Below are 25597 nucleotides of genomic sequence, written 5' to 3'. Positions count from 1 at the left end.
CATAAACCTTCTCTTTGACCTTCCTCTTTCCCTCTTGCCTGGCAGCTCCATCCTCAGCGTCCTGCTCCCAATGTAACTCTCATCCCTTCTACACACGTGTCCAAACCATCTCAATCTCACCTCTCTCACTTTTCCACCAAACTGTCCAACCTGAGCTGTCCCTCTGATGTCTCAAACATGTATAATTGTGCTTATTATTACGTCCTACTAATAGTTTGATGATGCAAGACTTGCAAACAGTTCGTTCGTCTCAAACAAATCTTTTAAGACTACGGCAAAAGAGTCGGGCAAGGGAGTTCATCTTCAACTCACAAACTGAAAATAATTACAGAACGACTCAATTAAAGTCAAAGGCTAAAAAGGTCTTGGCATTTGACGTAACTGATTTTGAATGTGACTGATTTACTCTTTGCATTCCACCAAAATAAAAATTGAATGACGACGAGAATTCCGGTCCCATCTCAGAGCACAAACGGCTCTTCTGACACTCGCTCGCCTTGCATCACACCAACTGAATCAAACGAACCAAGAGTCGGAAAAATTGAACGACTCGTTTTTCCGAGTTTCCGTCATGAACCGCATCTCAAAAAAAAAACTAAACTTTCATCACTACAGTACGTATAGTTCTCCCCTCCAGTGTGAAACTCGAGCTTGGTCTGATGAACACAGAGCGGCTTTTTCTGACTGGAACTGATGAATTTGATGAATTAGCACTGCCTTGCAATTCTGATCTTTCAACACAAGAGATCATTTCCATTAGTTGTTTATTTTCATTCGAATTTCATGAAAAAAATCACGGCAAACCACAGAGTTGGCCGCGACAGAGTGGTTGAAAAATGCTTATCTGGAAATATTTCAATTCAAATGATGAGTTTATGTCTCTCACAGACCGATGCTGTTTCTAGGACGATGGGAAATAACTGGTGGGGGAGGAAGTGAGGCCTCACCCTGATCTTGACGTGAGTCCTCTTCCGCAGCCACTTCTCCCGTGGCTTGGAAGGGGTGAATTCAGACACCTCTTTACCGTCCAGCTCCAAAATACTGGAGTTCTCATGTCTCATCACCTGGAAGGAAAAGCAGAGTTCACTTATTGGGAACCGCACGGCTGTCGAACGCAGTCCTCACATGCGGGTCGAGAAGTACCTGTCTGAGCAAGAAGGAGACGACGTCGGTGGATTCCCAGTAGGAAGCGTGGAACAGATGAGGCAGCGCCACGGTTGGAAAGGCGGTGAGGGCGTCGGGGCAGTAGAGGGCGAAGTCCATCCTCTTACTGCCCCACCAGCGAGAGGCGACTGCAGGGGTGGAATTTGGAAACATTAGATCAGCCGTCGAGCTCTTTATCTGAGAATGGGAGCCAAAAAAAAAACAAAAACAAAAAAACATGGCATATCAGAGCATGTGAGGAAAGATTGCTCCAAAATCGCTAGATACAGTATATGTACTATATTCTGATTTCATAGCTAATCCGAGTTTGAAATGACTTTGGAAACGCTCCGCTCACACACTCTGACAGATGGATGCTCTGAGGATCCAAAGTCGTGGAGGTTGAGGGTTCCCACGGGTTTTTACGAGAGATGTCAGATGAACAAAAAAAACAAGAGCTTCCCCACACAGGGACGGAACGGTTGAAAGTGAGAGGTTTCGTCAAACAGAGGCCGGTTGTGAGGAACCACAGCTGGAGGAGGCTAACACTAGAGGGGCGGGCGGGGCTGAGACGTCCGCCGCCGGCGCCGAAAGACGCAGAGGAGGAGGAGAGACGGGCGGAAGGAGAGGAGGGAGATATATACGGGGAACGTTAGGGCTCGTCCTCCCATCGTGTTCCTCGTCACCAGGCGTCACGCCCGGGGTACCTCGCTCTATGCTCTTCACCGTCCCGGGGGACGGGGGACAAGAGTTGGCGTCCGTGATGTCGGAGGCGCCGTCGGCGAGGTCAGAGGTCCCGTCGGCGCCGAGGTCGGACTCGTCGGGTCGGGGGAACTCGGGGAGGATTTTCTTGCGCGAGCGAGGCGACGGGCTCCACGCGGCCAGTTTGTTGTAGGGAAGCCCCAGGTGAGACAGCAGGCTGGGCCTCTTTGAGGGGCTGTCTCCACACGTGTGTGCTGACGGGGGAGGGGGTTATTTTTGTTTAATAAAAAATAAAAAATAAAAAAAGCGGTGGAATAAAATATCTATATCACAATCGCCCAAAGCTTTGATCGGTGGTTTAGCGTATTTTTTCGTCGAGAAGGTGAGACTTACTGGTGGCTATGTTGGAGGCGGTGTAGGAGTCGGCCATGCCCGAAACCTGGCTGGCGATGCTGGCCTCGCTGGCCCTGCGGTGGCCGCGGAGGAGAGGGACGCCCGGCAGGGGGGACGTGGGGTACTGACCGTCCACAAAAACACCGCAGTGAGAGTGGAGGATGTCCGCTACGGAGACAAAACGGCAGGGAGAGAGAGGGAGCTGCTTCACTTCACTGAAAGAGAACCTCGAAAGAAAGACACCACCGCCCTGACTACACCACCGCCCTGTTAACTACTTGAAAACATCACAAATGCGTGGAACCGCGCCTATTATTGTGGCCTATTTATATTGAATGATGCAAAAACTTTTCGTTCGCAGCAAACAAATCTTTTGGCATTTGGCGTAATTCACACGGAACGTGAAAAATGGATTTGCACTTTGCATTCCACCCAAAATAAATAATTTTGACGGAATGAAATTATTCCTCATGAGTATTCCGTTTACAGCTCGAAGCCTCTGGCTCATTGTTCCGGGAAGTCCTCCCTCGCTCACCGTGCGTCACACAGTCTGAATCTAATGAATGACGAGAAAATTGAACGACTCTTGAATGGTGACTGAGTGACTCGTCAATGACAGACTCTCAAAAAAAGAGTCAAACCATTCATCCCAACTAATAGTTCTTTGTCTTTCCCTTTCTTTGTGAAACTTGTTTCGGATGAGCACAGAGCTGCTATTCTGGCTGGAACTGCTGAATTAGCGCAGCCTTGCAATTTCGATGTTGCAACACAAGAGCGAGTTTAAATTATTCATGAAGGGGAATTTGATGCATTTTCACGGCTCTCACGTTGAAAAACACCGCCGTCGCTTACGCAGAAGTAAAAAAGATGCCTGATATAAAATGTCTTATTGCTGTGGAAAGCCAAGGAGTACGAGCACGCACTGTCTGTCGCGGGCTGCAGAGCCTGCCAGTTGAGCACGGGCACAGGGATGGAGGTCTCGCTGACGGTGCCCTCCAGGCAGCGGACCGAGGCCGCTGCCCCAGACTCGGACATCAGGAGGTGGGGGTTACTCTGCATGGTCTCAACTACAGGAGGGTGGATGAGGCGGTTAGAAATAAAAACAGTAATAAAAGGACTGGACATGAACATGGACTCGCTAACAACATTTCTTTTGATGTTAAAGTAGATTGACAATTTGTTATTGTTTATTTTTTTCGGGGTTCATGTAATTGTTTTTTTGTTAATTTTAAGTTTATATTTATTGGTTATCATAAGGTTCATTGTATATTTGCCAAATTTGTATTATTCGTTGTTTATTTTTCCAGTTTACTGTGTTGCCTCTCTATCTATGTATCTATCTATGTATCTATGTATCTATCTATGTATCTATGTATCTATCTATCTATCTATCTATCTGTGTGTCTATCTATCTATCTAGTATCTGTCCGTCAGTCTGTCTATCTATCCATGTATCTATCTGTCTATCTATCTATCTATCCAAGTATCCATCTATCCATCTATCCATCTCTCTGTCTGTCTATCCGTCCGTCTGTCTGTCTGTCTGTCCGTCCGTCCATCCATCCATCCATCCTTCCATCCATCTATCTGTCCATTAATCCATCTATCCAACCCTAGCTCTCAGCTCTCTCACCCAGCAGAGCCGAGTGTCCGTCTCCCAGGGGGAAGCGTTGGTAGCGGGGGACGGAGAGGGGAGGCAGCATGTGGAACCTCTTCTCCAGAAGCGGCTCCAGGCGGGAGGCTGAGGGGTCGGCCGGATGGAACAGGTTGTAAACCTGCTGGCAGGCGGGATGCAGGGCAGACACTGTGGGGCAGACGGAGAGAGGGAGAATGAGAGCGAGATAAGACCAAAAACGGGGTGGATAAAGGCGATATGCAGTCCAGGAGCGATTGAGAGGGATTGAGAGGGATACTCTCAAAAGTCAAAAATGACATTTTGCAGTTCAGTTACACACAGTTCCCAAAGAAAATAGATCTGTCGCTCAGCGAATCCCATCGGTAGCAAAAAATCACCCAGATGGTGAATTTCGGACGTCAAAGCTCAGAACGTTGTTTTTTTTCCTCACCGTCTAGAGAGGGCATGACGGTTTTTCTGAGCGCGAGAACCAGCCCCAGAGGCGAGCCGAAAAGGAAGAAGTCTGTGACCTCGAAGTCGAACCTCCCCATGGAGCCCCCTTCCAGCATGGTGCTGTTGCTGGAGCGCCGGGAGCCGGTCTCGCCATGCAGGACGCTGGCGTGGAGACTGGGCCCAAAGACAATATTCCCCCACGTTAACGGGACACAGAGGTCAGACGCGTGCTTCTTTCCCCCGTGCATTTCTCTGGCGTCTCACCTGGAGAGGAAGGCCTGGTGCTGTTTTATGGTGTCCAGCTCGTACGTGGAGGAGTCGCTGCGTTTCCGGGGGAGCGGCTTCTTGGGGTCGTCCGGCCCCGAACTGCGAGGAATGTCGATGTTGCTGCGGCTCAGATGGCGGCTCCCTTCCAGCGACGGAGACGAGGCGGTGACGCTGTTGATCACGATGCCCGGGGACAGAAGGTCCGTGTCCTGAGAGATGGAGGGAGAGGGATGGAAATAGAAAGAGAGATAACATAAAGCTTTCCAAGAGAAAGATAGTGCTGACTGATGGATGGATGTATATCACGTGTTGAGTTAGATGAGCTACCTGCACACTGATGGTGCTGCCCCTTCGACTGCTGTTCTGGCTCTCTGACGCCGTCACTGAGCTGCTGCATAGGGCGTCGAAGCCCAGGATCCCTCCCACACAGTCCCCGATAACGCACACCTGAAGGAGGCAACGCAGTGTCAAGGCTTGCAGTTAAAAAAATAAATAAAAACAAAAGAAAAATAGACACCGTAAAATCAGGGTCATGTGACCTGATGGCCACTGGGGGCAGTGTGGCGACGCTTCCGTTCCAACATTTTACACATCAGGGGAGTTGCCTGCTCTGTGAGACAACTCATATGCTGAGATATGCTTCCTGTTCTTGTTAAGGTTTATATATATACATATATATATATATATATATATGTATATAGATACCGTATATATGGTTTAGGTAAGGTTTAGTGAATATTTCCCCTTTTTCTTTATTCATATTTATTGGTTTTGTTTTTTTTTTGTTTAGTTTATTATTAAGTTTATTTTTTATTGTTCATTATTAATTGTGTATATATATATATATATATATATATATATGCGCCAATATACAACAGACCACAATATTTACTAGAATATATAATTTCATACATGTATATGTATATTATATATTGCTTATTTATGTTCTTGGTTCTTGTTTATATAAATTATTATACATTAAAAAAATAATAATAATAATAATTATATATATATATATATATATATATATATATATATAAATAAAATATACAATTATTTTATTGTTTAATGCTTATTAGGCTATTATTAGTATATTGTTTTATCGTTCATGGTTCATTTTTATGTTTATTGCATACTGCCAATTTTTCAGCAATATTTGGGGTTTATTGCATTTTGACATTTTCTCTTTTGTGTCATTTCATTTTATTTATTTGCTCTTATTAATTCATCATTATTAGCTATTTTTATGTGAGCTGCTGTGACACTGCAATTTCCCTCCAGGGATAAATAATCTATCTATCTATCTATCTATCTATCTATCTATCTATCTATCTCTGTGATCCCTCCCCAAGTATGGCAGCTCGAGCAACAGTCGGTCCAATCAAAATGTAAATTTTGCATTTATACCATTCCCTGGCACGAAAGAACCGAGAAGATGGGATGCAGGGCCAGGTCCAGTGGAAGACCCCCCCACCAACCCCAGCTGCCCTTCAAAAAAAGCCCTGACGTCCTGAGGATTCTCCACTGACCTGGCCAGAGAAGGAAGCACCCTCCGGCGACCTGATGAAATCTCCGTACACCTGATTGGCTCTCAGGATGACGGCGGCCACGGCGTCTTGGTACTGCGGCGCCGACGTGGCCAACAGCGGGAGGGCGGCCAGCGGGATGTGGTCCTGGCTGTTGGACAGGCAGCCTTCGTCATAGCTGTAGGGGCTCAGACTGGACAGGGGATGGGGCGGGATGGGACGGTGGACACATTAGTAAGTCGCGTGTGTGTGTGAGTGTGTGTGCATTTTGTGTGAAGGCAGCATCTTGCACCTTGTAAATGAGGGTCTTGAGTGCTGTCAATGTGTCTAAGGTTTCAGTTGAGATGGGGTTTAAATCATATGGAGTATTTCTCACTTGGAGACGAGTGAGAATGCCTCCGCGCACACAGCCGGACAGGGCACCAGGCGGATGGCAATGCGGCCTAACGCTGCGGGGTAGTGGACCCTCATCACTGTCTCAAAAGCTCCACTCAAAGTGTTCACATCTCCCTGCTTGCTGCTCTGCTCACCTACACAACACAACGACATCAGCAGGGTGTTCAGGGTGCTCGGCTCCTCGATTAAAGTGTCACAGTGAGATTTTCTATACCGTAGGACCGTCATATGTTACCACTTCAAGACCACAACAGCATCTGGTGTTATTTTGGTTAACGTCATTGTTATCGTTATATTATTTTAAAAAATTTACCGGAGCCAGTATCCAAAATGTTGCCTCCGTGCAGCACCAGAACAAGAACATGAATCTTGGAGGACTGAAGAAACTGCCGGGAGGAACCGTCCTGCGGTGGAAAGGACGACACGTACACACACACACACACACACACACACACACACACAGGTTGCAAGACAGGTACGGAGGGGACAGTTAGAGAGAAAAGGGACCAGGGTTAGGAGAGGAGTATCCATACTGCAACAAAGCGGTGGCAGAAACAAAAAGAGAAGGAGGGGAGGAATACAGCGGAGCACCAGTCACAACAGCAATCTAACTACAACTCATATAAATCGAATGGTTACTAGATTGATATTACACTTCCTGATGTCTCTCTCTCTCTCTCTCTCTCTTACCTGGCGTCGGAGGGGGCCCTGACTTCTATCCATCTACACCCGGGTGTTCTATTTCCTATTTCTATCTTCTCTAAATATTCCACCACCTCTACCCCATTTGCACTATTTGCACACAGTGTGAGACTTACAGCGGGCTGTCTGGCAAATTTGACGGAGCGATGCCGCCGTGTCTTGGGGGCAAACCTCTGGGTGCAGGGAACAGGGATACACAGCAACACTGGTATTTACCCAGGGAGAGCTCTCTTCTGCCGGTTTGATACGTTAACTTGCAAATCTAAGAGGAGCCCTTCTTCAGGGCTACGGTATTCTGACAAATTTCTACTTTTGGAAGACGTCTTACCTCCATTTGTGTGTCCTCACTACTCATGACCGCGTACTCCCCGCCTGACTCCTGATACAAGGTTTCTGTAAAAGAGGCGTGACAACAACACAGTTCACCATGAGTTCATCAGATAAGAATGACAAACATCAAATAGCTAGATAACAACTTACATAGGCAGAGATGCAAACATAATCACATAAAAGGTAATTATTTCAGCGCCTTATGTCCATTATTGAGGATTGGAATGGAGGCACCAATAAATAAGACCGATAAGACCAATATCATCAACTGTTCAATTACTTAACAGTCTTATACTTGTATACATGTATACAAGTATAAGACGGCCGTAAATTCAAATCGAAATCTGACTATCCTAGCCTGAAGTCGCGATGAAAGGTTCGACTCTTTTTTTCAGATTCTGTTCCTGACGAGTCATTCGGTAAAAAGGAGTCGTCCGTTTTTTCCCCCTCACCCCGCTGGTTTGATTCAGTCGGTGTAAACGCGCGGTGAGCGAGGGAGGACTTCCACGGAACGATCAATGGGAGTCAGGAGAGAGGGCTTCGGCACTGAGTCGTGAATGCAATTCTCGCAGGGAAGCATTTCTTTCCGTCACAATTATTTATTTTGGAGGAATGTGGGCCCACCACCTGCAGGGATAGGCGTTGGGGTCGGATGCAATGTCAGCCAGGCGGCAGGCAAAGGCGGGGGCCTGGGCCTGCTGATCCTCGGCATCGCAGACTTGCTCTAGGGACGTGGAATGTCACCTCTCTGGCGGGGAAGGAGCCAGAGCTGGTGTGGAAGGTGAAGCAGTACCAACTAGATATAGTTGGGCTCACCTCTACTCACAGCACTAGCTCTGGAACCAAACTCCTGGAGAGGGGCTGGACTACCTCCTTTTCCGGAGTTGCCCAGGGTGAGAGGCGCCGGGCGGGTGTGGGGATACTCACGAGCCCCCGGCTGAGTGCGGCTGTGTTGGAGTTCTCCCCAGTGAACGAGATGGTCGCCTCTATGCGACTACAAGTTGCTGAGGGGAAAGCTCTGTCTGTTGTGTGTGCTTATGCACCGAACAGCAGTTCAGAGTATTCGGCCTTCTTGGAGTCTCTGGGTGGCGTCCTGGAAGGGGCTCCGTCTAGGGACTCTATAGTTCTACTGGGAGATAGTTCCCAGTGCCCGCTCACGTGGGCAACGATGGAGAAACCTGGAAGGGGGTGATTGGGAGGAACGGCCTGCCTGATCTGAATTCGAGTGGTGCTTTGTTATTGGACTTCTGTGCTAGTCATGGATTAGCCATAATGAACACCATGTTCGAGCATAGATTGGCTCATAAGTGTACGTGGTACCAGACCACCTTAGGTCAAAGATCGATGATCGACTTTGTGGTCTTGTCATCAGATCTGGGGCCGTATGTCTTGGACACTCGGCTGAAGGGAGGAGCAGAGCTCTCCCCCAGGAGGAATTGGAAAACGTTGCCGGGCAGAAGGGGGCCTGGAGCTCCTTGCTCAGCCTGCTGCCACCGCGACCCGGCCCCGGATAAGCAGAGGAAAATGGATGGATGGATGGAGGGATGGAATGCGAAGTGCAAATCCGTCACACTCCGTAAGAGTTACGCCGAATGACTCAACCTTTTTGGCCGCGGACTTTGATTTAACAAACGTTCACTGTTCGCTCTTTAGGCACAGTGAATCCCGACTCCTGAGTCATTAAAAAAAGTTTGCTACAAACAAATCGTTTGCGAGTCTTGCGTCACCAGCCTGAAGCAGTGGTTTCCTTGGAGAATTGTTTTGTTTATTTATCATGCAGTCAGAAAGCGCGTGCGGCAAACCCACCCTGTGCTTCGTCTACTTCTATCGTCTCTATCTTGTCCATCAGGTCATTGGAATTCCACTTGCTGATCTCTTTGGCAAACATCTCCTCATTATCGGAGAAGTCCTCTGCAGAGCACGGACAAGATTTACCCTGAGTGAATGTCAGTGCCGCAGTCTGCTTGTTAAAAACCAGCACTCCACAAATTCCAATATGTTAATTCATCAATTACATTTTTAAATTGTAAATTCAACCGGGAGTCAATATAGTGTACAGTGGACAATAAAAACTAGAACTATTTGCAAGAATATTGTTAAATAACATATATATGATAAATAACAGATAGTTAAAACAGTAGTAGTAGTCGCAAAATAATTCATTTTTCTGCATGTTAAAAGTCTCATTGACGTAGCATGGAAAATAAACTGGGTCTTTAAATCATACATCATCATCATCATCATCATCATCAGTGTACAGACAAGCAAACAGAAATGTTTGAGAGTTCTTTTACTTTACTAACATATATTCATAGATTGATGCAAAATTGAATAAACAAAATGTATAAGTTACTCTAAGAACTATTTGAGAATCCCAATTTGAATACAAATCATGCCAGTAATGGAAATGCATCATTATGATGGTTTCGCCGCCCAGACTACAATGGAAATATGATGATACAGAGAACGGGAAAAGGGCAAGCAAAAGGGTAATTAATTAGTATTAGTATATTGGATACAGAAATTGTGTGCTTATATACCGTGTGCATCGAAGAACTCGTCGTCGGTGCTGTCCTCCGAGTCCCGGGCGATGCTCTGCATCCTCCACTCTGAGAGGCTCTGGTGAGACGGACTCCCTGTGGATGCGGAACATAAAACAGATCACTCGTCTGTAAACCAGTGTTTCCCAACCTTGCAAACAATTTGTTCGTAGCAAATCTTTCAATTGACTCAGGACTTCGACCCGCAAACTGAAAATAATTATTGAGGACTAACTTTAAGGCCAAGGCAAAAAAAGGTCTCGGCATTCAGCGTAATTCATATTGATTGTGACTGATTTAGACTTTGCATTCCACCAAAATAAATATTTTTGACAGAATGAAATGATTTATTGGGCGAATTCCAGTCACAACTCAGACTCGTTCATCGTACGCTGGAAGTCTGCAGAGTTTTAGGAAGAGCTGGAAAACTGAACGGCTCTTTACTGAGTGACTTATCAAGAAACACATCTTAAAAAACAGTCAAACCTTTCTTCACCACTAATAGTTCTCACATTCAGTGTGAATCTTGAGATTGTTCTGAAGAAAACATAGTTGCTATTCTGGTTGGAACTGATGAATTAGATGAATTGGTGCCCCCTTGCAATTTTGATCTTGCAACACATTTTCCATTATTTGTGTATTTTAAGTGGAATTTGAAGATTTTTCAACCCTGTGTAAACTATATGTGCAAAGCAGGTGAGGTCAATTAATAGTACAGGACACATGAAGTCTTCTCACCGCCCCTCTTGGATGATATATTGGACGATCTCGAGGACGTGGACCACTGCTTGGTAAGCTCCCCTCGGGATTCCAGAGAGTCTCCCAGCACTCCGCCTATCCTGTCCGCCTCGTTGGCCGCCGCCCCCACCGCCTCTGCCCCTGGATCCTGCTCCGGGGAAGCAGCGGCGCCGTTTGTCTCGCCATTTCCCCCCTCTTCGCTGAGGCTGTAGTGGGCCATCTTCATGGCCAGGGCCAGCTGGGTCTCCAGCTCCAGCTGCCGGATGTCCTCGATGGTCAGGCCGTACCACTCGTCCTGCCAGCACCAGGCCTGCCGGTGGGCCCGCACCATCACCTTACGCAGCCCTGGAAAGGTAGAAGAAGAAGGAAGGAAACAAAGAAAAGCAAAGACAAATTTTGAGTTTACAGAACTGTTCATTAAATGGCCACTATTGTGGTAGTTTGAGTAATAACATTGGACACAAAGTAAAGTGGTAGTTTTAAAAAAATACTCACCCATTTTGCAAGGAAATCTAAATTAAAATTAATGGATTCATGAGGAATAACTTTTTTTATATATAAATGTAGCCTGATGCCAACAAATTAAAATAACGAATTACTAATAAACAAAACAATAAAAATAAAATAATAAAAATTTAATCAAAATATAATGTAACACAAAAGTAAGACTTTGCTAAATACAGGATATTATCTAAAGAAAAAAAACAAAAATGAACTAGAAAATGACCTTGTAGTTCAAACAACAATAAGGAGGACAATAGAAAAAGTTACAGTAAAAGAGTTAAAGTTATAGAAGCATACAACACACAAAAGAGTAGGGACGTACCAATTTATCGACCATACATCGGTATCTGCCGATATTCACCTTCTTGACTGCCATCGGCTTATCGGCAAATAAGGTGACATTTACTGATGGCAGTGGCGGATGGTCATCCAGTGTTTCCCACACAGAGACTTCACTTGGGTGGGACACCCAGGTATATTAACGGCTGCCAAAGTATATTTGGTGACCCATTGCAGAATTCATTTTTTTATTTTGTTATCCGTCAGCCATTCGCTTTTGTCCTGGGAAAGGTTCCTGTTACATGTTACTGTTATCATTACTTTATAATGTCCATATCAGTCCTTGGGTTTATTCCTTTTTCTGAGAAGAAAAATAAACAATCTGCACACGCGCGCGCACACGCGTGCACACACACACACACACATACACACACACACACACGATTCTTCCATACCTACCCACGTCATGTATGAAGCGCTCGATCTTGGACTGCATGCCCCAGTATCGGAACTCCACTTTGCAGAGCTTGTAGGCGCACATCACAGGGTTCTGACCCGGGTTCTGGTTGATCTCCTCGATCCAGTCTTCTGACAGCGGGCCCCGTTTGGTTTTGAGGGACTGATACAGCTTCGGGTCCTCCTCCACCAGGTACTCGTGCGGAGGGATGTAGTCCTTCACAATGTCTATAGGGTCTGGAAAAGAATTCAACGTCAAGCCTCACACTGTTTTTAAGTTGGGATGTATTCAGGTAGGGTCTTTAATGTGTGCGTGCGTGCGTGCATGGGTGCATGGGTGCGTGCATGGGTGCATGCATGGGTGCATGGGTGCGTGCATGGGTGCGTGGCATGGGTGCATGGGTGCGTGCATGGGTGCTTGTATGGGTGCATGCATGGGTGCGAGCATGGGTGCGTGCGTGCGTGCGTGTGTGTGTGTGTGTGTGTGATGATGCCCTTACCCACGCTCCTCTGTCTCTTCTCAGCAGAGGACAAATTAAAAACATCCCCTTGGTTTCCGGTGTCTGGTTTGTAGTATGTCTCAATGTCAATGGAGAACTTTTCGACGAATGGGCACGTGTAGCTGTGGGGGAGACAGGGCGTCAAAAAGAGCCGTTAAGACTCACCCCCCCACCATTGTTACTTTGATATTTATACATACTGAATATAGATACATACATTATATATATACATTTGGGATCAAAACATATATTGATCTTTTGACCCAAAGCGACTTATATAGCAAATATAACACATTCTGCTCTACAGGTATCATAGTTTTGACAGTGTATGGCTACACATGTCATCTATTGGTTTCAGAATATAGTTACAATATTCTGATATTCCTAATTATCATATGATAATTAGCGCGCGTGCTGCTGACCGTGTGCGGGTGTACGGGTAAGCATTCCAGGACTCCTCCTCCACCCGCAGGGCAGCCTGGGGCAGGATGGAGCAGAACCAGGAGGGGATGTGCTTGCCGATGTGGTAGACCTTGTGCGTGTACTGGCCCGAGCCCCCGGGGCCATCCTCGTAGGGCCGGTTCTCCAGGATCTCCACCCCGCTGCCCTCCCCGCAGCTCTCCTCTCGGCTCTTTTTCTGCGGACGAGGGGAACGACGGAGATATGCATGGAAGACAGGAAATATCAAGTGCTCATGTAATAATATGCATCAATTGAAATATTATATTCAACCCCCCCTCCCTCTCTCTCGCACACACATATTCAGATGCATACAAATGAACAAACACAGTAAAGTAATCCATTCCAAGCCGTCACAACGGAGAATGGACGACGCCACTAAGGCAGAGCGCTGAGTAAGAGGGACCACAGCAGCAACATGAAAACACTGCATTTCTCCTTCTCCTCTGCTGCTTTCTTGCGTCTTTCCATTTCATTTCAAATTCCCGTACACACATCACCACGTCTTTCTGTGAGATACCGCCACCCCCATTTCGTTTTGTTTTTTGGAATATGATACCATGCTACACCTCTTTTTAATGAATATAACATTAGAGGGGCGCATTTATGTGTATGTGTGTTTGTGAGTGTTTGTGTGTGTGCGTGTGCGTGTGTGTGACAAGAGAGCTTGGACGAGGGAATGAGAGAGAGTGTATATATGTATGTGTGTGTGTGTGTGTGTGTGTGTGTGTGTGTGTGTGTGTGTGAGTCAGAATCGGAATCAGCCGAGCACATTCACATATACAGGGAATATGCCGTGGGGAGAAATGGTGCGTTGCTGTACGGACAATTCAAAAATAAAATAGCTTGAAAGTCTGAAAGAAAAGCTAAATAAAACATCAAAATATCCCAAAACTTGGCAAAAATGAATAACAAAATATACAAAAATACACCGAATATACAAGGGTGACTCTATGCACCGGTCAAATTGTAGGTATTTAGGGATATAAGGTGTTATTACGTAACAAAGAGGTTATTACAATGTATTTACTGCATTATGTCAATGAATGCGAACTGCGTTGTCTTCATGTTTTCCACGTTCAGAGTCACAAAGTGTTTTGGAAGTAAAATGAAGGAAGACGTCTTTGTCTCTTTCTTCCCAGCGTATGGCAGGGTCTCCAAATCGCGGCAACAGATGGTTGGAGCGCCACAGATTAGGAACAGGGGATTAGGCCTACGTCTCCAAACATACTACTTCCACTTAAGAGGCTCTCCGCTTACCCCGCCACCATCTGGACCTTCAGCGGTCTACTGTGGCAAATGAAACGCAGTGTTTTGGGGGTTCTTTTAGATTCCAGTACCAGTGGTGTATTCTGCGTGAAACGCAGGTATGCCCGGTATACCCACTAACAAAGCTCCAGGAGCTTCGTATACCCACTTGAAAATGCGCAGGGGAAAAGTAACATCATAGTTTTGCGGCAGAACTTTCACTTCAGTGATTTTGTTTCGCAAATGCCAAGTATAACTGCAATAAAATACGTTTTGAAGGGGACCTTGCCGGTGCTATAGCCCCATCAGGACTTGGCATAGCACCCGGGCAGCCCCTCCAAGGATTTCCTTACAATTTTACATTTTCATTGAACACTTAAAATCAAAATGACTTGGCTGCCATCCAACAATTATTTGAAGTTTTGAATTAATTTTGGACTGATAATTCATAAAACAGGCAGGTGCAGAGTCGTGGCATAAAGGCGTAATGGAGAGGGAGCCATCTCGGCTCGGCTGAAGCCCCGTGCGTCTCTTGTCAGGCTCCGTGGAGCAGAGGCTCCCAGCCGCCGGGTGGGGACCGGGGGGACCGGCGGAAAGTTTTTCAGAAGCCGCTCCTCCTCGCGGCTCAGCAGCGGAGCGAAAGAACGATGTTTTCTCCAAACAAAGCAGATAAATACTGTGTCTTTTTATTGTGGATGTATTTAATTAACTCCATTTAGTAATTGAATGAAACAAAGAGAGCCCCGGGCTGTTACCACTGAATACTACATATTAGCAACAAACGCTCTTAGAATGCTTATTTTGCTTCGGTTGTGTCGACAATGAGACTCAGCCCTGACTGTAGATCAGATGGGTTATTACTTTTATATATATATATATATATTAAAGTATATTGTGGTTCTGACTAAATCACAAAGCTATATTATATTTATTTGTTTACTTATAATAACCTTCAAGATACTGACATAAAACGCGGCAATAAATATTGTTTAATTATAAAGGACTATACAGTATATACACTTAACCCCCTAACTGCTCCCCGGGCGCCGCTATATGGCAGCCCACTGCTCCTACATACGTCAGTTACTCGGATGGTAAAATGCAGAGAAATGCATTTTGTTCCCTCAGTACTTGTACTCTGTGCAATGACAATTAGGTGAATCTAATCTCATCTAAACCATATCATACCCATCAATTAATTAATGAGACTAAAATCAAGTTTATTATGACTAGGACAAAACTGAAAAAATTCCAAACATTTTGTATTATACAACATATAATATAATATAATATTATATATATATATATATATATATATATATATATATATATATATATATATATTATTAGGGGTACACCCCGCAGGGCTGAAACCCTATTGTTATTGTTCGAATTTGTGTTGTTATTATTCTCCTTGGCATTTCTCGGGCTAAAAGTGTCTAGAACACGACAATCGCTGGAGCTACGGACACGGTTGAGGTCTCGTTAGAACTGGGACGTCTCAGACATCTGGTGGTTCAAGTTTCATCCATATCGCGTTTCATGGACTCGAAATGCATCGGAAAACTAAGACCCGGAAAAATATAAATAAAAAGAATCAAAAAAATTAATAAATAATCGTCAGAAAGTCGTCACCGCGTCATTACGCCACTCCGTCGTTGTTGCCCCACAAGACATCAAAAGGTCGCGTTTCCAGCTCTATTTCCACAGACAACACGGTGAGTTATAACAGTGAGAAGTTCAGGTTTACAGGCAAACACCGATCCGCGCCGAGCAAAGGATCTGTGCCGAGCAAAGCCCCGCCCACCCGGTGAAGTTGTAAGAGTTTGAGTGAGTTAACATATCATAACTCATTATTTGTGGTTAATGTGGTGTTCCCAGTTTACGTTGTGTAGTACTACGTTAGTTATCATTTATTTAAGTTTTTTTGAGTTGTTTTCACATTGGTGCAATTGCTGCAACTAACCTTGACCCCGTGCTTTGCTGCCTGCAGCTATATTAGCAGGCTGGAGCACTATTGCTTTGCTCAGATTTTTATTATTTTTAATCTTATTGGCATTTTTGAGGCTAAAAGTATTTGAAACATGGCAACGGCAGTACACATAGACATGGTTGAGGTCTAGTTAGAACCAGGACATTTCAGACATCTTGTTTGAGTTTGATCGATATGGATCTACATTTGGAGCATAAATTTGTGAAAACAGTTGTAAATTTACCGGAAGTAGAAGAAAGTTGACGCAATTTGATTTGTTTCATGAATGGCCCGCTTTGTGACGTCATCGACCAGAGTTATATAAGTCCAAGCATCGTCTCTTGGAAGTCATTCATATCCAGCCACTTGTGCCCCGTGGACTGCATAGCGTTCACGTGCAACCCAAACTGATGCTGCGTTTAATGAAAACCCTGAAAACTGTTATCGGTCACAGAAGGCGTTTTCGCACCGCGGGAAGTTCTAAGAACCTTTGGAGGAACTGACCCTTTCTTTTGTGTCCGCACTGCATGATCCAGGAACAATCGTAGTTGTTTAAACACTGTTCTTGAGGGACATTTCAATTGAATGACAGAAGAGGAACCTTCAGTGGAACACATCAAGAACACATGAGCATGGGAAATACTCACGGGAAAAAACACATGAAAAATAAAGATACTTAATTGAAAGTAAACATGTCATCATTTATACACAATATATTTCCAAAACATCAAATCTACGTTAAAAAAAACCCAAAAAAACAGCGTCCCTCCGTTCCGACCTCGCAGTGGATATGGCGGAGTATTTTACCCTTCTCTCACGCTGACGCTTAAAATATTTTCCCGTAAATCTTCCCTATTTCTTAACTTTCTAAAAAGTAAATAAATAAATACATAAATAAATAAAAGGTTACCGTGAAAACAGTTTCTCCAAACAAAACAGATAAAAACAGTGTGTATTTATCGTCGACGTCGTTGATGAAATTAATGAAATGAAACAAAAAAAGCCCTGCGCATAACAGGGAGACTTTCTCAGTCACTCACCCCGTGGGACGGCCCGGGGCGAAAACTTCCGTTATTTTCAAATCCCAACGTTGACAGCTATGATATACAGATGACTTTTTTTTTTTTTAATCTCAAAGACTTGTTTATACTGGATATTACGTGACATCCTCCTGGCGCTGATTCAGAGAAGCAGTTTAATTGGGTGAATAGATTCAAAAGGATAAAAAAAAAAAAACGTCATCACTGTTGCGGGGAGTGAATGCAAATTATCGTCGCTATTGTCAACAGCAGCGGTGCGACGCTCCGGGTCCCATGAAGCACGGAAGTCGGCAATGAAGGTCAAACGAACTCGGGTGAAAAACGACTGCAATTTAGCGGGTGATGTCATTTGGGAGAGGAGTCGTCCGTGAGCCGCTGAGAAATAAAAGGAATACGTTTCCAAATAAAGACGGAATCATCTTATCACCTCACTGCGAGCGCCGGTGCAGGCAAGTCCGAAATTGGACGACAAAAGGACAAAGGAATCGACAAATCTGTGTGTTATCTATGTTTCAAAACGAAAGGAAATAGAATAAAAAGGTCTTTATCCGAACAAAGTGATTGATCGGTTATTTCTGGGAGATATTTTATTCATGAACAGACTAATGACCCAGAGTTATTAGTTATTGAAGTGGTGAGGAACAGAAGAACAAAAACGCCCAAAGCCAACACTATTTAAAGCAAAAATATTCCGTTTTCAAATAACGATCAATATTCCATCCTGGTGCATATATTCATATATTCATGTTCATATTTAAATGTCACGTGTCCTGTCGATAGTAGTTCCGCTTTAGACCGTCCTTTATGTCTTTAGCTTTGTAATGTTCTTGTGATATGACTCAATTTTTAGATTTTTTTCTTTTTTGCTCATATATCCAAATATATGAAAAGCTCATAATTAAAAGAGAGATGAGACCCATGTGCTGCATACTGTATTATGAGCTTATTTATGGCTCATATTGAGTTGTACATGTTGAGGTGGAAAGCAATTGGGGAAAAGGTTAAATTAAGGTTAAACCAAATTGCTTACAAAATGCTAAATATTCAACAAAAGCCAGAAAAAAAATGGACTCAAGATTCCAAAATCTCTGTTCAAGGATGGAAAACTGCTGGTTTTACGGTATGGCCCTTTCTCAATCTGCGTTCTTGTCTGTACTTGTGTTCTCGTGGACTTGTGAAACGTTACAGTCGCAGCCCAAGTACTGTTCCAATTCAAAGTACGCATCAAGCCAAGTCCAGTCCAAATGCCCGGATGTGGACTTGCTCCGCCCATTTTATCGAGGATGCATCGGTGGTGACTTGTGTGGACTTGGGACAGCTAAGTATCCCCGAATGCATTTCACAGAATGACCGTCCTGCGTCCTCCCGTCCCCGGGAGTCTGTACTCCCGAGTCGAACTTGCCAAGTCTGAACTACCAAGTCCGCAAGTCCGGACTTTGCGTACTTGGTATTGAGAAACGGCTCATGTTTTTGACTGTGTTTTCTCTTTTTTTACTGTAATGTCTTTACTCTATGCAACTTTTTATTAGTAATGTCGCAATATTTGATCTCCTACTTACAGTGGGTCAGTGGTTCCCAAAATGTTCTTTATTGGTGTACATCCTCGAAGAACTTTTTAAAGCTGAGTACCCCCTTCACTAGCATTGGGAGAAAAAAATTGAATTAACATCAAGGATGTACTGTATGTGCGTCGTATGTATTTTTTAATACATTTTGTATAACCAATATTTTTAACACATTTCTTTTAGTTTTCGGAATACCCCCCATTTGAAAAACACTGCTGTCGATTAACTGCCACTTCACCATATTGGGCTCACTAGTTAGCATAGTGCTATGTGTAGGCATAATGTTACTAGTTAGAATGGTGCTATTAGTAAGCATATTGCTACTTTTTCGCATAGTGCTACGTGTAAACATAATGCTACTAGTTAGCAAAGTGCTACGAGTAAGCAAAATGCCTCTAGTTAAGCATAGTGTTACTTGTTAGCATAGTGTTACGTGTAAGCATAATGCTACTAGTCAGAATAGTGCTCAGTAAGTATAATGCTACAAGTTAGTATAGTGCTACCTCATGTTAACTTTGTGTAGATGGAGTTAGTGTACATATTTGTTATTTCTTACCAATTCTTTTTTATCAATTTGTCTCTCTGTATCTGTAATCTAGTTCTCGACTCCTGCTTTTTGCCCGCATTTCTCTTTGATAAACTGTTATCTTATCCAGTTTTGCCAACTCTTTTCCAATAAAAGTAGCTAGCACTAGCTCCAGAAGTCGCTAAGAGTCGCCGGATGATGGCATGCAGTCATTTGCATATCAATGACGTCATCGCGCCCTCATTTGTGTAAACATTAGCGGTTGTGTCGGTTGCAGCAAGGGAGAGATCACCTTAAGGGGCAGTGCGTACAATTTACAGAATGGACTTGGCAGAAATGTAATATAACATACATAGGAATGGTCCAAATAGTGCATAATCCCATGAAAATAAGCATCTTTGTGTTTTTGTTACCTTAGAATGAGCCTTTTTTTATAAAGCCAGTAAATACAGTACTGTATAAAGACATTGTGGCAGACAAGGGGGCGTGGTAAAGCCACGGCTCTGCAGGTGACAGTGCTGGCTTCTCTCCGTGGCGGCGCAGCTATACTGGGTCGCCACGGGGAGGAGGTGCTTGAGCACGCCACAACCCACAGCCGGCCGGGCGGTTAGGGATTGGCCACTGGGTTTGACATTTTAGTCCTGGAGGAGTGCGCACATGGTCACTGCGATGTGAGTGTTGTGTGGGGCGGTGGCACTGAGGGGTCATTAGTGGTTGCTACTGAGGGCGGGAGTGGAGGAGTCCCCACCGGGGTCTTCTTTATGTCACATACACTTTTGAAACTTTACGGGCGGTTGGGTGTCCGCTCAATTCGGACCAGCGTGTACCGCCCCCAGACCGACGGCCTGGTGGAGCTGTCCAATAAGACGCTAAGGAACGTGGTCCCTAAGTTTGTGCACGAGGATAGCGGTAATTGGACAAATGGTTGGATAAATGTTGTTTGCTGTGCGGAAGGTTCCCCAGGCCTCCACGGGATTTTCTCCCGTTGAACTCCTCTTTGGCAGGACACCCCAGGGGGTTGCTTGACCTAATTACGGAAAACTGAGAAATTTACCAATTTGTAACGCCTACCTTGGGGTTGTTCGGGGCCCCAGCCACCTTTCAGAGACTCATGGACCGGGTCCTGCGTCCACACGCAACATTCACCGCCACCTACTTATATGACGTAATTATTCACAGTGACATCAGGGAGCGGCGCATGCAACATGTGGGCGAAGTACTTGAGTCGCTGAGGCAGGAGGGGCTCATGGCCAACCCTAAGAAATGTGATATTGGGCGGAGGGAGGTACAGTATATGGTGTACCACTTGGGTGGAGGACTGGCCCGACCCCAGATAGATAAAACTGCTGCACAGTCCGAGATCCAAGACGAAAAAGGAGGTAAAGAGGTTCTTGGGGCTTCTTGGGAGGTTTGTAGCCGACTTTTAGGCCCTTTGTCTGATTTAACTCACAAAGGTGCGTCAGATCCAGTCCAGTGGACGGAGAAGTGCCAGCAAGCATTTGATAAAGTGAAATCAGCTCTCTGTGGGAAGCCAGTGCTGTGTACACCTAACCTTTCTCTCCCTTTCTGCTTTCAGATGGGCGTGTCAGACAGAGGGCTGGGGCAGTGTTGTCCCAGCCGTTGGAGGGCACTGAACGACCGGTGCTGCACATGAGCCATAAAAGCTCTCTGAACGGGGGTCCAGGTACAGCACCGTCGAAAAGGAGTGCCTCACCATCAAGTGGGAAGTCGGCACCCTCCGGTACTACCTTCTGGGGCGCCCCTTCACCCTCTGTTTGGACAACACCCCGCTGCAGTGGCTTCGAGCGGGAGAGGAACTCAGCGGACGTCATAAAGAAGGTAGAGAGAGAAATCTTTCGCCAAATAATCACAAACTAACTATATCTGAAGTAAAAGTAAAAAAGAATAAATCTACAAAGGGTGGAAGAAGATCAGACAAACTATTTACATATCAGAGAAAATATGTTTCTGTATTGTGAATGTATTATAGAGGAATCAATTTATTATCTAAAACTAGGTATTCTTTTATTTATGCAAAACTATTTATGAATCAGTATCTATTTACAAGAATGCAAAGGTGTGTTTTATATATGGAATTCATCATCATCATCATCAAGATCCTCAATGGGTGTGTGTGTAGGGCGTGGCTTAAATGGGGCGTGGCTTAAATGAACAGCGGGCTGTGGTTCCAGACGGTCGCAGCAGTTTGTCTGGCAGCTTCAGGCCGCATCTAATACATAGAATAAGAGCCAAGGGTCTGCAGGGACGTTTGGTTCAGGAATTCGGTTTTCACCACGCTCATCTGATCGAATAACCTCTCTACCTCAACATTGGGAGTGTGGGAGGGAGCAGTCAGAGACTGGTCTTTTAGGTCAGCCACACCCCTGCAATGCACCTTTTAACCTTATTCAAAAAGGCCACTGTGTTCGCTGTTTCTCCCCACTCAAGCAGCTGGATGTTCCTCTAGTGTTGGACCACTTTGGCCATGGCGGCAGGGCCATATCCCAAATTTGATTGACTTTGGAGACGTCTGCAAAGGTCTTGCTTGCTTGCTTGACCCCCCACATTACAGAGAGACATGGTGTACACTGTGATCTCTCCATGTTGTCGGGGAGCCTTGCCTTCAGTTCTCAGGCTCAGTTCTGCTACCTTGGCCTCAGATGTGTAGCCAAGGTACGGGGCCTTGGGACTTATGTGCCCTTCAACAGGCTCTTTGAGCTTATCAATTTTAGCTAAGGGGTTAATGACTCTGTTGCAGGCTGACCTGGTTAGAAGAATAAGACAGTCAGCAGCTTCAGAGAGTCAGTCTGCTCCCTTCCCAAAAGCCCTGACAGCAGACTGTAATAGAATGGATCTTAAAAAAGTGAGGTACATGGTGTTTCTGTGGGTCACTGTACATGGAGTATCATCTGCCATGCAACAGTGCTCACTTGCCTTGGTGGGGCTGAAGTGTAATTTCAGCTCCTCTCATTGGTCCCAGATTCTTGGCGCAGCCCGCTCTACAGGCAATGTGTGGCACACACCTTTGTGATCTGCAAAGGCTTTTGACCACAGTTCATTGTCTCATAGACCGCCTTGTACTATATGCCTCTTTGCGCTTTGGGGATATAGAGAACCAGTTGTAAGTTTCTCTTACCATATACTCTACACTCTCCATTCTCTCCCCTGTCATCACAGATGTGCCAATGCCCAGTATGTTCTCTTCTTTGAAGGCACATTTCTCAAGGAAAGCCAAAACAGCTCTGGCTATTGAGCTGGCATCACACCCCACCCTTTCCCTTGTCCCTTTTCATTAAAGTAGTGGACCACCACCCCGGGGTACTTTGACATGCCTATGTCGGTGGATCCGTCAAGGCGGAGGCTGTATTTCTGGTCACCAACACCATCCACAAATAGTTGAAGGAACTATGGTGCCAGCCCGCCATTTATTATTTCTGTACACTGAGGGGCGAATTCACAAAGAAATGGATTGCAGCCATAGCTAATAGCACCATGAATTGCGCATCAATTTGCGCCTTCAATCTGCGTCGTCTTAGCGTCCAATTCACAAAAGATATTGCGCTATTGACACACGCCCATAAGGTTTTGCTGAGTGCAATTTGCCCTTTTTGCCCAACGTTGTGCAGCATCTGATTGCAATTATCCATGTGGCAAAGTAAATAAGGGCGATTGCCCGTTCGCCCTGGTCTCCCTGTTATGCCTAATGAGCAATGGGGACTTTGCAATCAGAAGCAATCAGACAAATGGGAGGACTCCGTTAGGGGTGTGTCTGCTCGCACGGGGTCTCCCCGTGCATAATCCCCCCCACTCCTCAGGGGTGCCAGACCATTTCCATTATTTTTAAAGCCCAATGTTTAACTTGACAGGTATATATGCTCTGATAGTGCATTTGCATAGAATGTGGCCAATTTCGCAAATGCATGCATAATACCTAATTTAGATGTGTGAAAATAGTACCGGTGCACCAACACACTACTTGCGTGGCAGTGCAGATAGCAGTGCATTTCACCGTTTGTGGATGCTTTGACAATTAGACGCTCACTTTTTCTGTTATTTGCGCCACACCCCTAGGGTGGTGCATTCGGAAATGTGTGGCAGCGGCAGAATCAGCAAAGGAGCTTTTGCATGCCTCACCAATGTGGTTACACACCAGGATTGAGCAATACTCAGCAATAGCCATGGCCATGATTGCCTGAGCCTGCTTCTAGGAATCAATTTTCTTTGCGGAATTGGGTTGGACCTCTTAATTATCCCTTTGAGTGGACATATGCTTTTTTATGTCACCCTGCTTGGCATGAGGGTCTGCCTTGCTGTATGCCCTCAAAACATTGCCCAAACAGGGCTTCAACCAACCCTTGAAGTCAGAATGTGATTTTACTTGTAAATATAAAATAAATGCATAAATTAAGTCACAGTAGTTAAAGTTTAAAACGAAAGAAAAAATAACAATGCATCGCCGGACAGAAATGGTGATCAGTGATTGGTAGTTGGGCAGACTGCCTGGCTGGCCTGCTGACACCCTTTTGTTCAGCCCGTGCAGCTCTGGCCACACCTACACCCACAAACCGCCTGCGCACGGCGTAAGAGGAGAGGGAGAGACCCCGCCCGGCACTGTTGGCAGAAAAGCCGTGGACTGCGACCACTCTGAGCAGCATGCATAGGAATGGATTACAATATAATAAATATATTTGAATATATTTCTCGCCTTTTTCCTGATGGTCTGAATAAGCTGCTACATCTGTTGCTAGTCACTTTTTAAAAATAAAGTCACTAAAGCTGCTTTCACACATGCACTCTTGACAATGTTCGGACCTGATTATCCAGACATTGTCCGGATCTACCCTTTCACACATGCAGCATAAAACAAGATCTTCTTTGTCAGGCACTTACACGTACCTAGAAATAATCTGTTTGGTTTATATGAGGGGCGGAGCCTGGGTAGAGCATGCAGGAGGCAGGATGTGACGCAATGATGCTGCAGAGTTTTACAGCACACCCAAGATGGCGGACAAGGCTACAGACTCATCAGTACTTGGGCTTTTTTTCGGTTGATACTCCATGCATTTAGACGTATGCGCAATATAAACGAGAGAGTGAAAAGGAATAATAAAGAAAGCAGAAAGGAGTATGCAGCAGCTAGGCTCCGTGCACTAAGATGTGCACAAAAGTCATTAACTGGCGCATGGTAGAGACGTCATCGACATGCGACATGCCCACTCGCTTGCTGTCAATGATCCGGGCAATAACCTGCTCTGTTCACATATACCACTCAATCGGACATCACCTGGACTTTGTATATATACAAACATATTATATATATATATATATATAGTATATCCAAATGGACAGACGAAAGAAAGAAAGAAAGAAAGAAAGAAAGAAAGAAAGAAAGAAAGAAAGAAAGAAAGAAAGTGGCTCCCCCACGCACCAAGTTGTAGACAACGTCTCTGGAATGCGAATGGACTTAAGCTTTGCTGAGGGCCTCTGAATAATTAATGTGACACCGCAAGGTTACAGCATGAACCGAGGGGCCTGGAGCAGGTACCTCGCTGGACACAGTCTAATTATTCAGTTCGGACATGTACCTTGAAATATTTACTCTCGTTAAAGTAGAGCCTCAGCTATTCGTCATATACACTGATCAGCCATGACATTAAAACCACTGACCGGTGAAGTGAATAACATTAATCATCTAGTTCCAATGGCATCTGTCAACGGGTGGGATATATAAGCCAGCAAGTGAACAGTCAGTTCTGGAAGTTGTAAAGGAAAGATGTAGAAAAAAACATTGAAACCTGAGCGTTCAGACCGGTCTGAAGACTGAGTGTTTTGTTCACAGCTTTTATTTTGTCATTAGTTTACCTCATTATTTGACACTTTGGCCACGTCTAATATGAACATCTGACAATTGTAACATTATATATATGACAGAAAATAAGGGAAAAGCATAATACATCCCTTTTAATTTATTAATTGTTAGTTATTTAATCAAAATGTGGTTTGAAAGTCATTGAACTGCCTTAACATGAGGGCCATTGGCAGCCCTTGTTTGGGTTAAAGTGGAAAAGAGACATTGCAGCCATGAATAAACATAAGTCTCCGATTGTTATTGCTGGGCAGCCGCAGTACGCAGCCAAATGTTGTAATAATCCATCCAATGGGTAATTTTGCCAAGTGCCACATTCCGCCAGAACTGCTATTTTACGACACAGTGCTTTACATTACTTGCGGGCACATTGGAGC

At 44.9% G+C, this 25597-nt stretch overlaps 1 protein-coding gene across 1 annotated transcript in view; it reads right to left on the bottom strand.

Moving 5' to 3' along the window:
• Window positions 1-25597, bottom strand: part of pitpnm2 (phosphatidylinositol transfer protein, membrane-associated 2) — a gene marked incomplete at both ends in the record, with an annotated part of 31538 nt that overhangs the window by 4497 nt on the left and 1444 nt on the right. Inside the window, 18 exons of the mRNA XM_080018258.1 lie at window positions 948-1064; window positions 1144-1292; window positions 2239-2406; window positions 3162-3305; window positions 3872-4042; window positions 4305-4480; window positions 4571-4782; window positions 4901-5020; window positions 6103-6292; window positions 6476-6629; window positions 6809-6899; window positions 7526-7590; window positions 9334-9438; window positions 10068-10163; window positions 10806-11150; window positions 12048-12281; window positions 12545-12666; window positions 12967-13181. Of these exons, the coding sequence (XP_079874384.1) occupies window positions 948-1064; window positions 1144-1292; window positions 2239-2406; window positions 3162-3305; window positions 3872-4042; window positions 4305-4480; window positions 4571-4782; window positions 4901-5020; window positions 6103-6292; window positions 6476-6629; window positions 6809-6899; window positions 7526-7590; window positions 9334-9438; window positions 10068-10163; window positions 10806-11150; window positions 12048-12281; window positions 12545-12666; window positions 12967-13181 (2874 nt within the window). The remainder of the gene's footprint in view (window positions 1-947; window positions 1065-1143; window positions 1293-2238; window positions 2407-3161; window positions 3306-3871; window positions 4043-4304; window positions 4481-4570; window positions 4783-4900; window positions 5021-6102; window positions 6293-6475; window positions 6630-6808; window positions 6900-7525; window positions 7591-9333; window positions 9439-10067; window positions 10164-10805; window positions 11151-12047; window positions 12282-12544; window positions 12667-12966; window positions 13182-25597) is intronic.

This window comes from Zeus faber (assembly GCF_960531495.2).
Source record: "Zeus faber genome assembly, chromosome: 17".
In the NCBI taxonomy this organism is placed as follows: Eukaryota; Metazoa; Chordata; class Actinopteri; order Zeiformes; family Zeidae; genus Zeus; species Zeus faber.
The sequence above is the reverse complement of the archived record's forward strand: the minus strand, read 5'-3'. Positions and strand labels throughout refer to the sequence as shown.